We start from the raw sequence: 16,274 nt of genomic DNA, 5'->3' as shown, positions 1-16,274 counted from the left end.
GACTCAACTAGACTCAGTACAAATGATTTCCCTGGGTTTGGGATTCAGTCCCCCTAATTGTGACACAAAGCCTTGGCTCTTCCATACAATTCCCTACTCATGTGAGTCGTAAAACAAATTCTCTTGATTTCCTGCCGCTGTGAATGCATGAAAGGGCAGAGACCAATACCAGCGGCAGATTATAAATTGACAAAGACAAGCAAATGAGATGTCTTTATCTTCACTGAGGCCATCATGCGCACATTTGCATGGTTGTGTGCACCGTCCGCACGTCTTTTAGTCTGAAGGTGGGTGTGGGAATGTGGAGTTCAGGGAGACACAGAGGTGAAATGGTGAGTGCTGTCGCCTCATCGTAAGAACATTTGTGGTCCAAATCTTAACCGGGGCCTTACTGTGTGGACTTTTCATCTGTTCTTGTGTGGTTGTCTGTTCCTCTATGGAGCACTATGGGGTAGGCATACTGTCCAGTACATCCTGGGATCGGCTCCAGCAGCTATGAGCAGGGTCAAATAAAATGGATGGATACATTTCGAGTTTAGTGTCAGGCAGGATTGTCACCACATACGCTATAAGGCATTTACATCCTATGGAAATCTCATTGAAACAAACTGTCAACCGTGATCAGCAGCACAAAGCTATTCATAACTCATTGCCTCCCCCTGCTGGTGTTAATGGATAATAACATCATTTACCAACATGTCTGATATGCTCTTAAAAAAACAAAAGGATCTTGTCAACAGTACACGTTTTACGATAAAACTAACATATGACATAATATGATCTGTCCTGTCTCACACTCTACTATAGAAGTTGAATTATGGCAGTGGTGAAAGTGGCTTCATCACACAATACATTTTTTTTTTGTCAGGGATATTACACTAATCGTGACCCTGGTAATGAATGAAAAGTGTCATAATATGGCACACTTTGTGGCACTTTTCCCCCATAGTACAAGAACTCTCTCATTAATGTGTTTTGTTTGGAGACATAATACTACTTGTAAAAATATTCTCATAGTTCATTTCCGTCCATTAGTTATTTTCTCCAACATTTCATTTTTAACAATATCTGTTCTTGTTTATTTATCTCATTTATATATGTTTGGCGTTTAAAGGACGATGATTGCAATATGTCAGCTTAAAAAGAGTTTATTTAATTTTTTCACCCCAAATTCTTCTTGATAACAATGTGCCTCCAACTCCCTTATCAGTATCACGTCTATGCTCCAATCTCTACCTGAAGCTGGAAGTACAATTAACCAAACGGTAGATGTCTCCCTAGTCCGTGCAGCCGTGTCTTCATTGGGTTCGCTGCTGTCTACAGATGAGCGAATCGCCATTTTGAAAAGCAAATCGTTCACAGCACACCCGCCTTGAGTACTGGAACTATGCCGCGGGGCCGGCCTCGCAAACTGAGAGTTAAAAGCAACGACGAAACAGGTAACTAGTACAAAAATGTAAGAAATAAATAATACAAATTGTGGGCTATCCAAATAGCCGGCTATTTTTTCATCAAGCACCCTTGTCGCTTGAATAATAACACTTCAATGTAGTGTATATAGTCCCCGGATATAGTATTGCGGGTGGGCTTTGCTTTGTACGGCGAAGGAGCGTTTGAGGCGGAATGATATTAATAACGTTTCTGTGGCTCTTCTTATTGGCTTCCAGTCTAAATTGGTGTCCGTGAGGAGAGGAGCGGCGTTATGGTGTAACGTTAGTTAATGTTCGTTTCTCACAGATAACACTTACCGTATTTATTAATAATTCGTTGTTAGCTTGTTGTTGCTAACTAGCATGCTTTGCTACAGTTAGCCGCTAACACGCTAAATTGTTTGCCGTTGTTTTGGGTTTTTTTCTGTCCCGAGAAGCACCGTAGCGAGACTGTCAATGGACCGATGGGAAAGTCGTGATAGTCGGAGCGAGTTGTCACTGTTTCTAAACGACAAAAGAAATGTCGGAATGAATTCGTTTTGTAGTTTGTCAACACTGGAGTACAATAGTCTGGCACGTTCTTTAACACGTTTAGCTCCACAACTTAAATAGTAAATAAGCAAGTGATTCCAGGATTTGATTTTAAAATAATTAACAACTGGATGGGCACAAATAATTATGACGAAAATAGATTGGGGGGGGGGGGGGGGGGGAGTGAATAAAACATTAATTTCAACCAAACGCCCAGTGTCCTCGCGCTGTCAGTGACTGTCACAGCAAAGATGGGCGTGTAGTACCCAGCTGTTGAACACCGATACCAGTTTAACAAAAAGACACCATTAATATAAACTCAATAGAGTTTTTGCTGTACGAAAACACTGTAAATGTATTCTCTCTGTGTAATAAAGAAAACAGCATTAATGATCATTGTCTTCTCTGCCAAATGTTCATAAGCACAGATCATAGAGTGGCTGAAAATATACTGTTTGGATGATTCTGTTATGTTACACCAGTGACCATTCCACCTTTGTCACTAAAGAGACGCGTCTAAGACGCAGCACTCAGCTCATGTCTACTTCAGATGTTCTTTGCAGCAGAAAGCCTCTTGAACCACATTAAGACACTCGTGCCTCGCTTCCTCTACCTCTCTCATCAGATGCGGATCCCAGTGAAGCTAAGGCAGAAAGTTTGGGCGATGGGGAGCTCAAGGATAAGAAGTGCACGATATGCTCCCAGATCTTCACCACGGAGAGCCAGCTGCAGAAGCATCTCCGTGAACATGAGGTCAATGATAAGGTAGGTATATGAGAAGTCCAGAAAAGCATGCCACTTTGTGAGGATAGGGGAGACTCTGCCTGACCCTTTCACCTGAGTCCAACCAGCTGAAGAGGTGAACCGACCTGAACCGCGGTGGTTGACGATGTTCCAGCTACAGGCCGGAGTTGGGCCGAGCCTGGTGGCTTAACATCGAAGCTGGGGAAGCCCTGAGTTTCTCACCTCGAATGATTTTCCACTATGTGGAAGTTGTAACTGCTGATAAATAAGACTTCATGCTGAGCCGTTTATCAGTCTCGGGGGCATATCTGGAAAGCAGTGAGGGGCCAATGTGCTGAGGTTTTGTGCCTCTGAACTCTGAATAGTGTTCTAGGCGAATATTGTGGTGTCACAGCAGTGGTGTTCCAAGCTGTTCATGCTTGCCGATAAGATTGTCGTGTTTGTTTTGTGAATGACTGCCTCAGTCATGGAGAAAATGTGTACAATTGGTGCACAGGTGGGGGTTTGTTTTTTTGTAACGGTCTGTTACAATCTGTTTCTTACATTTAGGCAAGAAAGGCTAAAGCTTGTGATTCTCTGCTAATAGCACATTCAATGCAACAGCATGGCCGTATCACAGTTTGCTGCATTTGTCGCAGTAATGACGAAATTTCAGGGCCTATCTTTCAGAAAATGACACCCCTCTCCTGCTCCATTAATGTGATTGATCAAAGCTAATCCTGTTAGATTGTGACAGACAGATGGTTCATCCAGTCGCCTGCCAAGTGTCATTTTTGAGAAAATGAAAACCCCCAGGCCCTTTTCTCAACAGTTTGTGTTCTTACCAGATGTTTCTGCGTAACAAACCTGTTGCGTGCCAGGTTAGTTTGTGCTGCCACAGCTGCTCTCTGCCATTCCGCACCAAGCCACATAAGAGCTCTCCGCCATGGTTTAAATGCGACACAGGTTGTTCCTGAAGTTTGGTCGGAAGCTTGAGTTCCAGACGCCATCCAGGTTTTTTTGTTTTTTTTCTCATTTCCCTTTTTCTTCATCGCTGTAGCATGTAAAATGCGTGAGAAACGGATGGGAGCCAGGGTGCCAATGGAGGGGTCATACTCAAAGGCAGTAGGTGGAGCCACTTGAGACAAGCGCGTTAACAGGAAGCGGGAATGAGTTGGCGGGACTCAGTACATGATACCAGTATCAGGATGTTGGTCCTGTTAGCTTCAAATTGAATGCCGTAACTGAAGGATGAAAGGGGCGGAAAACTCCACGTCTGAGATCATTTCTTCTTCTTTAAAAGTCTTGACTTTTTGATCCTGGTTTTTCTTTGAGCGTTTTGGCATTTTTCTGTTTCTGCTTTATCGGAAAAGCTCACAGATTCGAGCTCATAATATGGATCATGGATGCTGTGTAGAAGGGTAAAAAAGGATAAAAATAACATAATGCAATGATCTGCAAAGCTCATACACTCATAAATGTTTTATTCACAACACCGTGATAATGTTTTACCTTTTCATGAAGGATGCATTTTTTCAAGGGATTGTGCACGCACAGAACTGGAAATCTATGAAAATATTTATCCCGTTCATCGTCCACTTAATTGGCACCTCTGAATGTATTTATTCATCATGTCGAGATTGCCTTTGTTTACGTGCAGATGAGTCTTGAGTTCGCTTTTTGTTTACAGCCAGGCTGAAATAATGAGCCTGTGCAGCTCTTCCCAGGATAACATCTCATAAGCCTTTATAATCACACCATCACTCTGTCAGTCTCTCTCTAATTTGAATATTTGTCTGGTGACCTTTGACTGTTGTTGAAGTTCTCTTTATTTACTCTCTGCTATGAGCATTGGCAACACCTTTTTTTTTCTTCCCTTTTGCGCCTTCTGCGCCTTCCCCTCCTTTTACTCCCTCATATTCACAAACAAGATACAGGATAAGGTTGTTTTTTTTACACGGTTTTATCAGCAAGGATGTCAGAGGAAACAAAAGTTCTACCTTGACTGTTTTTTTGGCTGTTAGAAAGACAACAATAAAACCCAGCCTTACTTCAGCTAAATCTACATTTGTAGGTCATTTCTGTTCCAAGGACTCTATTTACTTTAGTTCTCGTCAGGCTGAAGAGCTGTAGCTTTGGGATCTTTCACTCCTCAGACTTACAAGTGCCACCTTTGCTGTCAGAACGCACTCTGAAATGAAGTCAGCTGGCCCCTGTGACAGAAATGGAAATTAATTTTCGGGGCCATTTCTGCCTCTCGGGAGAAACATTGTTTTACGCTGCCTGTTAATATTTCAGACTGTGTGGGTTTAGCGTAAGTCGGACTCATTCCCTTTCTGCCCGCATCTCTTCTCCCTTCACAACATGAATTCTGCAGACTCTTTACCTCTTCCCTTCTTCGCAGCCTCATCGCTGTGACCAGTGCTCCCAGACGTTTAACGTGGAGTTCAACCTCATACTGCACAGGTCGACGCACACCACCTCTGACTTCACCTGCCCTGTTTGCAATAAGAAGTTCTCCCGGATCGCCAGCCTCAAATCTCATGTCATGCTGCACGAGAAGGAGGAGGTAAGTGGACGTCAAACTGCCATGTTTGCTTTTTTTTTTTGCACATAACCAAGAACTCGCCCCACCCCCCTCATCTACTTTGCTTCCCTTCCTGCAGAATCTCATCTGCGCAGAGTGCGGAGACGAGTTTGTTCTCCAGAGCCAACTCTCCCTGCACTTGGAGGAGCACCGGAAGGAGCTCACGGGCTTCAGCGTCTACATCTGCAAAAACTGCAGCAAGGAGTTCAAGACATCTGCGCAGTTCAAGGAACACATGAAGTTACACATCAAGATTAGGTTAGATTGTTTATTAGTTTGTTGTTTTTTTTTTGGCCCAATCAACAGCGAAACAGCTGCTCAAAGGAGCATAAGTCCAACAGCTGAAACATGTTTACATGCTTGAGCTTGTTGAACCATCAGTGTGAGGGTTTGAACTACTGTAAAAGAGGATAATTCACACACGTCGCTACGTTCAGTTGCCACAAGATTAATGAAAACCTGCATGTGTGGAAAGGGCCTTAAGTTAAAGTCACATGTCAGTGGCACTTCCACTGCTGGTATTGATTTGCATTCAGACGATGTGAATATGAGAAGGGGAATGGAAACGGTAATAATCAATAAACTTCCACTAATGCGGAAAAAAGACGTAATTTGTTAACTTTAGGAGATTTTTGCCAGTTTTGGAGAAGACTTGATTGACACTAGAGAGAATGGAAACGACTTTGTGGATGGCATCTGACCTGGCTGGCATAAATGAAAACTGTCACTCAAACCGTGAACTCGCATGACTTATCTGCATTTGTCCAGAGAAGATATGATGTCCCAGATATTCCCAGGGACGAAAGTAATTCCTGAAAAAGAGCCTTCTTAATTTTAATCCTATAGATGTCCACCGCAGCTGTTTTTTAAAATTTCCCTCCTTAAGGTTAGTCTCTGGTTAGGACAACTACTTCCTCTACTGAATCACAGCCTCTAGCAACGTAGCCATGGAAACGTCTCTGTTGTTTTTTTGCAGCTTTTCGCTTAACATTTTCTTCCCAAATAAATGGAATATTTAAAGAAGGGACAATATCTGTTAATCGGCATATAAACAAAGTCAATTTCAAACTACCCAATTAAGACAAAAGGCTTGTTTTCATTGGCAGTCCACCCGTCATATGTTTGCAGCCATCTGTGAACTATAAGAGCGTTTTTAATAATTTTATCCGAAAGCAAAGCACTGTGTTTAAACAAAAGATAGGATGAAGATTGCCTGACAAACTGTGGTAAAGAGTTCCACTGATGGATGCTTGATACGGGGGAAAAAAACAGCCAGAAATGATCAAAGACTTGGTGTTGTAGTCATGGGAACCATGGATCATTTTCAATCTGCAGTTGTGCTATTAAAATTTCTCAAAACTTGTCCAATCTCAAAATGTTGCATTTAAAACCCAAACTGGTGAAATTATTTGAGGGGCGAGTTGGAATGAAGTGGTTAAGCTCCTCTTTGACAGGATGGCGCTCCTTAAAGATTTAGTAAACAACACTAACATTTGCACTGGCGAACGCTGTTTCAAAAGAACTATGTAAACATCAGTAACATATTGGATGTGTAAACTAAGGCCCTCCCTGTTAGCTGCAGGAAACTTGACACTGAAGTCCAGGCATGGCTGAGCATTTCTGCAACAAGGGAAACGCTACATATTTTAAGTTGTGTGCAAACGGCTTGTCAGCTATTGCATCACCTCAGCCTTCTTATCTACTGTGCAAATACATTTAAAGAAAACCTCATAAACCTCTGAGAGCTCTCCACTTCTTACCCCAATAGCTTGTTTTCTAAAAGTGCCTGATAACAAGATGTAAACATTTTTATTAATTTCAAATTAGGCCATTTTCTTTATTAGTTTTTCTTTTCTTTATTAATTTTCTTTAGTCGTCCAATCCAAGGTTAGCCTGTTATCAGTGTGAATGTGAAACATTAAAACCAAAGTACGAGAATTTAAAAGAATCGGCACGATGGTGCTGTTTGTTTCCTTTGTTGTCAGTCAGAATTTCTTGTGCTTACTTCCGTCCCAGGCCGCTCTCTTCGAGTTCCAGAAACTACAAGAAAAACATAGACCGCAGTGGGTTCACAAACAGCTGCCATCACTGTGGAAAGGCTTTCAAAAAACCCAGCCAGCTCGTCAGACACATACGAATACACACAGGTGAGTGAGACGCTCAGAAATGTTTCAAGAAGCAAGACATTCAGTATTGTGGTGGTGCGGTGGGTTTTGTTACGGGCTGAGACATAAGCTTGTTTTTGTGGTCCATTCTTTGGAATATAAAGTTGAATTAGCTGTTAACACTTTGCTTTAGCTGTTCGCCATCACAAACATGGACAACTAGGACTGAATTACTTTGATACTAAAGACATTTGTCTGAATTGACAAAACATTGACTTTTTGTTGCCTCCTCTTCTGTTGATGAACTTTCCTGCTATCTTCAGTGTAACTCATGGTGTAAATGCCATTACCTCAACATGACCTTTTCACTCCCCTGGTCCAATCTTCATCTGAGATGAAGGCTTGGCCTAAACGTTGGCGCGGTGTAAATTTGGCCAATCCTGCGTTCCTTGACTTTTTCACATCTCGTGAACTGTGGATTCTCGTTTAAGAAAACAAAAAAAACAAGCAGGAATAAAAGGTTCTGCACTCCGATGGTTTCAGTCCTATTTATCTGGCTCACAACATTGACCCTACTGTAAAAAAAAACCAAAAAAAAAAAAACCTTGATATTTATTTTGACAGCGCTTCTTAAATTCGACACACAGATCTCTTCAGTTGTCGGGTCCGGTTTCTATCAGAACCGTAGCAAAAGTGGTGCCCCGTGTCCCCCGTAAAGACTTTGGAGAGGGTGATCCATGCCTTCATATGGCTTCATTACTATAACTCATTGTACGTCGGACATCAATGCATCGCTTGCAGTTGGTTCCGAATGCTGCCGCTCGCCTTCTAACTGGAGAGAAAAAAAAGAGACCACGTCTCACCCCTGCTGCGCTCCCTCCAATCTGTCCATCAGAGGATTGATTCTCAAATTCAAATCTTGTTGTTTACTTTTGAATGTGTCCACGGACGGGCTCCATCTTACTTATCCGAGCTCTTAAAGGTACGTGCCCCAGACGGTGACCTGTGAACTCCTCCTGGACACAACCCCCGAACCGGAGGAAACACAAAAGGAGATGGAGCCTTTGCTGTGGAACAGCCTTCCTCTCCATAGTAGACCTGCATTCTCCGGTTCAAATCACGACTGAAAACGCATCTCTTTCTCTCCGACTTCCCCTCGAATTGAGCAATTTTATAATCCCATCTTATTTTTAAATATTTTTTGATCATTTTTATGTATCCACTGTATTAAATCATTGTTTTCTTTATTCAGTGAAGCACTTTGGTCAACTGCAGTTGGTTTTAAATGTGCTCTAAAAAAGTGACATGACAGTATTTGGATTAGCTGTTTATAGTTTTTTTCTCCCCTTCAGTTTATGTAATTGTTTCTCTTCACTCAGAGATATCTCTTGGTAATGCAGAGTGGCTTTTTATTACCTTTTTTTTTTTTTTTTTGCTATTACGCTGTGTCAAACACTCATACACGCTAAAAGGGTGTTGAGAGCAATGGGAAAGCGTTCGATCGGCATTCTGTCCTGCGTCACACGACTGACACTGACGGCACCAACTCGCAGACAAAGAGAGACGAGACTGATTAAGTTTTAAACCATCCACTCTCAGTGCTGCTGAGGGGGGGCTGATGTCTGCGGTCCAGTCGAAAGTGATTAAATCGAAGGCTTCCGTCATCTGATTATCTTTGAAGGTCTTGCTTATAAGAAAATTCTTGTCCAACACAGCCTGTTTGAGGCCATCTGTTCATGTCGTCATGGTTACAGGCTTGTCCTCTGAGAGTTGGGTGTAGTTTCTGGACAGGTCCTGAATGTACTGTAGCCCCCAGATTCTTATTGGACTGGTGATGTTGGCTGTGCTCTTCATTTAACTGACAGTTAAGTATTAGGACCAGTTTTTATCGTTTACCTTAGCTGGTTGGCTGTGTATCCAGTCTGCATCTCCTTTTTTTTTTCTCGAGTATTTTGTCTGTAAATTGAATTTTGAACATATTTGGAAAATCGCTCGGATGAGATTCCGGTTTTTAAATTCCAGTTTGTAAATTCCAGAAAACCTGAAGTGAATCTTTTCAAAAGGGTTTAGACCGATCAGTGACGTTTACCGGCGAGTGACGGTTGGGTTTTTTAGGTGCGATGACATTAAACAGTCGTCTCTCCTATTCACAATCTGGCTTGAGGTTAAAACACTAACCATCGATATGCCAGCCAATCGTAGTCGAAATTGCACTTAGCATTTGTTTGAAGTGCCTGAACTTTTTGAAACATTGCTTATGGAGAACTTTTTAAGATGCGTCTGCGGAACAAAGCACCTGGTTCATCGGGCTGGGCAGATAGTAGCGCCGAGGCGTGACTGATCGAGGCTCAGCTTTCTGCCATGGGTGCGGTGGGGTGTGATGTTGTCATAAAAAGGTGAGCTGCCAGTTTGATTTCTTCATTTGAGCGTTTTAGTGCCCCCTAAATTGCAACCAGAGCAATAACGCACAACAAAAGTCTCACATCACTTCTTTATTTTCCTGAGTGGTTTCCTCTGTTATTTTTTCCCTCCGTAACCGACAGAGTGTACACATCTCATCACTCATTTGTCACTCAGAAAGGGTTTGTGGGTAGAATTTTGATATTCTGTTTACACTCTAATGCTCCTGTGTTGCTCTGAGATTGTTCAGCCATCTGGGTTGTGGGCGATGTAGCCAGCAGCTTTCATCCACATGTTGATTGCGCATCGTCCACATGTTAATTAGTTTGGTTGGCTCGCTGCTTGCATGGCTGATGGTCGATGATGTCGATTCCACTGTGCTTCGAATCTCAATCAGCCTTTAAGCTGAAGAGGTGAGGAGTCAATTTGTGAGAACACACACACACACACATCCATACTGAATTTGTTGAAATAACACAGAAGCAGTTGGATTTTTTGGGGGGGGGAATTGCAAACCTTTTAATGAGTAACGTCCCAAAATGAAACGAAAAGCACTACCTGTTGTTTTAAGGTCGTGCGTGTGGCTGCCATTAATGTGTCAAATCAGGATTTGCACTTCTCTAACTGACCCCGTGTTCCCCTTCAGGTGAAAGACCCTACAAGTGCACAGATTGCGGCAAGGCTTTCAACCAGAAGGTGGTGCTGCAGACTCACATGGTGAGACACACTGGAGAGAAACCCCACCTCTGCATGTTCTGCCCGGCGTCCTTCTCGCAGAAGGGCAACCTGCACTCCCACGTTCAGAGGGTTCATTCTGAGGTAACGGCACACTGCCCAACCCCTGAGCTTCATGAGCTTTTTTCCCCTTCTCTCCTATTTCGTTCTACTCATTCCTGTGGATGCAGTACATCAGGAATTTCATTGTTTGTGGCACAAACGTCCTGTCAGACTCGAGTTTGAACGATCATAATGCTCTGCCAAAACACTTTTCACGCCTTTTTATTCAGAACCAAAACCCCATCGACAGGGCAGGGCTTGAATTTCAGCCCAGGATTGTGGGTATTGTGCATCATTTAACAAAATCCCCTGAATTCTGCTCTGATATCGTGGTGAATAAGCGCACAGATTTTACGCCAGTAAACGTACTAGCTCTGTGGCTTTCGAAGGCTTTTTGCTGCAATGCGCACCGTGTATGAAAACAAGCTTTTCCAAGGCTTAGTCCTTTGATTAGGTAAGATAGACCATTCATCTCAAATTCCTGTGGTATAGCAGATGAACAGATTTGTAAACGCTTGTCCAAATGAACTAAATTGTTAGATTATAACATAATGGCTCACAAAAAAAGTTTGTTTTGTTAATCCCCTTAGCGAAAGGATATTGTAACGATAACGAAATGAATAAAAAGAACAGAAAAAAAAAAAACAGGTCAAAGTAAATCAGATATTGTAGAGAGTCATTGTGCTGAAGACACAAACGACCTCATGTAATACTTGGAGCCAAGCTTGAAGAAGCCTCTGCATGAAGACCCTCTGTTTGGTCACTGTTATGTGTAGAGGTCGTTGTGTGTTGTCAGTTATGTTGATAACTCAGAAATGCTTGAGAATTCCAATAAGGATTTCAGTACAGTGTGCCAAGTTGAATTACAAAGTCAAGCTAACAGAGCAGAAGTCATGTGTAGTGAGAGTTTCTTTCAAGGCACATGGTTTGTGTGACCAATTACATGGTTAAGTGTGCCATGTCTTGGAAATTAGAAAAAAAGAAGTCTGGCACACTGTTGCAGTTTCAGAAGATGACCGCTCGGAAAAGAGGGGCAGAGCGATGATCACTGAATTTAGTTCAGTGAGACGACATTAAGTTGGAGGAAAGCAAATAAATGCTTTCTGAAATAAAAATAGGACAGCATATGAGCTGTAGATGAGGTCACAAGCAGTGTCCCTCAACTGTTTATGCATTACCCTTATGTGAGGCAGGTAATGGAGGGGAGAGCGTTCCCCTTATTCAGAAAGATAAATATCAGGCCCCGAGCAGAGGCGGTGGAGGATTTAAGCTGCAACCAGGCTGCTTGGCAGAGACTTACAACTGTGAGGTGGGAATTCTGCTTCGGACAGTTTTTCAAGAGGTCTTTGTACAGTGGCTCCACACACACTAAATTACCAGCTTTCAGGCTTACAGACTGTTATTTTCAGTACAGCTTGACACCTTCTCTGACTGTTTGACTCACAGAGAGGAGGTGAGGCAAAATTGTGCTCCTTTCTTCCGCCTTGTACACCCCCCCCCCCCCCCCCCCCCCCTCTTTTGTAAGTATTTTACAGCAATTCACAACATTTCCCGGCAGCCTATTTGTAAAATGCCTCCTGATTTATCCGATCTAATTTAGGCGCAACTTTGGCCTCTAACAACGCTCTCTCAGCTCATTCTCTGAGTGCCAAACTGCGGTTGAGAGGTAAAAAATAAGCGCACACATGAAAGTCTACCCTAGGTGGCCATCAGATGAGAATTTCTATTGTGTGAGGGTTTTTATTTGGAAACTGAGCCCGTTAATAGGTGGATTGGTATGGTGCTTCTCTTTCCTGTTTGATGTCTGCTTCCAATAACATGGCCACAGTCTGAACTAGGTCAGCTCCCTGTCAGCCTGATTTTAAATCACCACAATGATCTCCATCATCGGAGGTGCACTGGGGCCCCAATCAGCAGGTATCATACGATGAAGACCGCCCCAGTACCCTCACTAACTTTGTTCACCCCAGCTGAGAGGTTTTTTTTAAATTACTTCAGTGACTCTATGTCTTATATATATATATATATATAAAAAAAAAAAAAAAAAATGGAGCCAAGTAAACCTAAAATGTTAGTGATCACACTCAGTGGAGTTACATGGCACTGTAAAAATCGGATTAAGGGCTAAATTACAATAAGACTGAGTTATTAAGTTCACGTAGACCCCTTAATCTGACAAGAAATTGGATCAGATCGGGTTACTCGCAGTCGGATTAAGACCCCGAGATAACTCGGTTGAAAGTCACACTAAATGTGCTTGTAGACGGTGAAGCACGTGGTGGATTGGACTCCACATGCTCGAGATTTTTTCCCGGGGTCGTGAACCGGAAGTCAAAGGAGACGATATTACTGTTGTTGTCACCGCCGTCGGAAAGACACAAACAACGCGATGGGGTCGTTGTGCGACGCGTTTGTGCAATAAGCAGCTCATCACAAACTAAATATAGAGGGACGTAGCTTCATCTTGCTCTTCGTTCACCATCTTTCTCGAATGCCTGAGTTTGTTGTTGTTGGTGGTGGTGAAGAGGTCAACCGGAAGAGGCTCTGTTAGCAATAGTTGAAATGGCTACAGCGCCACCTATCGTACTGGGGTATGACATGCTTTGGGCCAATGATTCAATTCACTCACCGCCATATATCCAAGGATAATTACCCTTGCTCAAATGAGGAGCATAACCCAACTATAGCTATAATCGAATGTGTTTTGGCCTGTAAAATCTGTCCAGAATGACAAAACGCCAAAAATGACTTTTCTTTTCTACCAATATCCACTTTCCTTTTATGATCAATTTGAATCATGAATATCAACTGACTAAAATTACATGGTTTTCTCTGAAGTTGTATACGAAGCTGTTGTTTGTGAGTAAAATGTTGCACAGTCCTCCATCTTGGTGGCTCAGGTGGTTAGGGCCTCCTAATTTCATTTTCAGCGCTTTCAACTTTTTTCTTTCTTATCGTCTTATTACAAAAATACATTTGAACAAACTCAATTACATTTCAACAGTAGCCATCGTTCCATTGTGTATTCCAATGCTAAAAGCTGCTGATGGAATGAGGGGACTGACTCATTTCTGAAAAGGCCAAACCGCCGGAACATCCAAGTAATACATTTGATGTTCACAAGTGTGCTTCAGCTTTCATGTTCCAGATAGTGTTATTTGGCTTACCATTCATGAGCAGATGACTGCTGAACACTCCTCCTTGAAAAAGGACTCGTGTTACTTCCTGACATGTTGATACATTAACATCATGCTTGTTAAATGGCTTCGAAAACTTTTGTGGGAAGGAATAATATAATAAATATGTGTATGTATATATATATATTGTGGCAGACCATTCCTGTAGTCACTTAGATTACCCTCTGCTCCTCGTATTGCTCTCTGTATCTTGTGCTTGCTCCTTTCTGTGTCTAGTTTTTGCTTCAGTACTGTCTGAAACCATGGCAACAGCATCACAAGCAGTATCCGAGTTCAGGCAGTGTAAATAATCTTCTTTATAAATTTCATGTCTCACTTTAACTTCACTGATGGTGTGGTTTAATCTCTTCCTCCACACACCCCCACGTGGCTATTTAACATATCTTTACATACAAACATATTATAAAGCTACAGTATATTTCAACTTTAGTTTACACGTATGCTGTTTATCATGCAATGTACTTGATAAACATGTATTTTTCATCACAAAGCCTAGCTTACTATAGACACCACACTGCATGTCTGCATTTAGCTACAGTGATGAAGCAATTCCTGCCATGTCTGTCATAATCTCCTCCTACAACTGTGACACAAAACCAAGGTCAGATAGTCTCTTCTATTTTTTCCACTGATTAGGAAGGCGCCAAATTGAATGAAACAACCAGAAAGTATCTAATTAGCAGCAATAATAAGAGCTGATCTAATTCTTTTGATACGTAGGAAATAAGCTTTGATGTCTCCTTCTATTATTTCCTTCAGTATAGTAAACACCATTCTTTATGAAAGAAATAACATTGATTCTATCTCAGAATTCCTTGTGGATGCAACATTCAGAGTGGCGCATGGTTATTTTTATACAGTCTCTCAAACTGTGATTTATGTCAATAAATATTAGGACACGAGAGTACGAGCAGCATAGGTGAGCAACCTGTAACACCAGCTTCACCTTTGATTCTTTTTTTCAGAAACCATCCTTGATGATGAAGCGATAACTCGTAGTATAAGAATTTGAATGGTAAAAACTCTCAAATCCTTAAGATTCTGCATTCTGTGTGTAATCAGTGCTATTATAATGCTCAAGTCTCAGAACTATGGTGCCAATTTAGTCAAAGTTGTCCTAATATTCAAAGATCTTTATGAAATACAACAGCTGTATCAACAGTGTAACTTTGTTTTTTAATACATCAGAACTAACTGACACAAATGCTGCTTCCAGGTGTGACACCTTACCAGATTTCAACAACTCTAAATTCTTGCAATTGATCTTACATATTAAGAGAAAAAATTTCAACAGACACTTTAAATCTTTTTAGTATTTTTCAAAAGATTTCAACCTTCAGTCACAGCTCTCAAACACTTGTATGCCTCTGTATGCCATCTCAACCTGTTCTTGAACCTGAAGCTTTCATATTCAAACACTTCAAGCTCATGCTTATGGTTTTCATCTTCCATACACCCAATGTTTGCCATCATTTCTCCTTTCACTGCACGTTCATGTAACTACCTGTTCCAACTGCTCCTCTTAACCTTCTTTTCTTTTTATCATTGTTTTTCTTTTAGTGGTATGCTCAACAGCTTTCTTTCAAACCCACCACTTACTGTCTTTTTAGGTTTGAATGTCCCGTTTGGAAGTGGTTCCATTTTCAAAGTAGTTATCTCTTATCTCAGCGTCTCACTTCTTCACTTTTTTATGATTTTAAAGATTGTGCTGAACCTCAAAAATCTAAAAAAAAAAAAAAAAAAAAGATTCTCGTATCTGCTGTGAGTGTTTGTTTCCACCAAACTCCCCTGAAGTGAACTCTGTGAGAGCAGCTCTGCTTTCCTTTTTAAATTCAGGTTGTGGGAGCTGCACTGTCATTGAGATTGACAGGCTTCATAAATAAGGATGGAAAGTGTGCACACACTGACAAACATCTCGTCCTTATATATATAGTTTTCATTCATTATTGACATTATACTTGACGTATGACGTATGGGCATCGCTTCAGCAAGATACATTAAAGTATCCCCTCTTGTTTGTATCACAGCAGAAAGAGCCAGCAGATCATCAGATTCACTAAAGAACAGTTTGGCAATTTTAAGGTTTAATGCATATTTCAGTCAGGTTGATGTCTTGACTCCGACTGGGTCATTCCGACATCTCGATTGTCTTCTTTTTCAGGCTTTTTTATTGTAGATTGGTTTTTGTACTTGGGATCGTTTTCCTTTTGCAGGACCCAGTTTCGGCCAAGCTCAAATACTTTGATATACAGAGATGTTCACAGTTGACTCAATGGCTGCAAGGTGTCCAGATCCCATGGCAGCAAAGGTGGCCCAAATCATCAGCCGCCCACTGCCGTGCTTTACAGTTGGTACGAGGTGTTTGTGCTGATTTTGGATAGCACCGAACATCGCTCTATGCATTGTCTTGGGGTCGTTGAGACACAAACCTAAGTCAAACTGCCATGCTTACGTAGTCTTTTTTTTTTTTTTTTTTTTAACTGTACTTTTATGAACTTATCGATCCTTTCTTTTTCTCCTCATT

The 16,274-nt window shown here is 41.7% G+C and overlaps 1 protein-coding gene across 2 annotated transcripts in view; it reads left to right on the top strand.

Moving 5' to 3' along the window:
* Positions 1 to 1,357: 1,357 nt before the first annotated feature.
* Positions 1,358 to 16,274, top strand: part of znf236 (zinc finger protein 236) — a 73,996-nt gene continuing 59,079 nt past the window's right edge. For both annotated transcript variants that reach the window (XM_075464959.1, XM_075464958.1), the window contains exons 1-6: positions 1,358 to 1,439; positions 2,587 to 2,726; positions 5,089 to 5,253; positions 5,351 to 5,529; positions 7,288 to 7,418; positions 10,423 to 10,595. In XM_075464959.1, the coding sequence (XP_075321074.1) occupies positions 1,388 to 1,439; positions 2,587 to 2,726; positions 5,089 to 5,253; positions 5,351 to 5,529; positions 7,288 to 7,418; positions 10,423 to 10,595 (840 nt within the window). In that variant the 5' untranslated portion in view covers positions 1,358 to 1,387. The remainder of the gene's footprint in view (positions 1,440 to 2,586; positions 2,727 to 5,088; positions 5,254 to 5,350; positions 5,530 to 7,287; positions 7,419 to 10,422; positions 10,596 to 16,274) is intronic.

This window comes from Odontesthes bonariensis, chromosome 5 (assembly GCF_027942865.1).
Source record: "Odontesthes bonariensis isolate fOdoBon6 chromosome 5, fOdoBon6.hap1, whole genome shotgun sequence".
Taxonomy (NCBI): Eukaryota; Metazoa; Chordata; class Actinopteri; order Atheriniformes; family Atherinopsidae; genus Odontesthes; species Odontesthes bonariensis.
The sequence above is the reverse complement of the archived record's forward strand: the minus strand, read 5'-3'. Positions and strand labels throughout refer to the sequence as shown.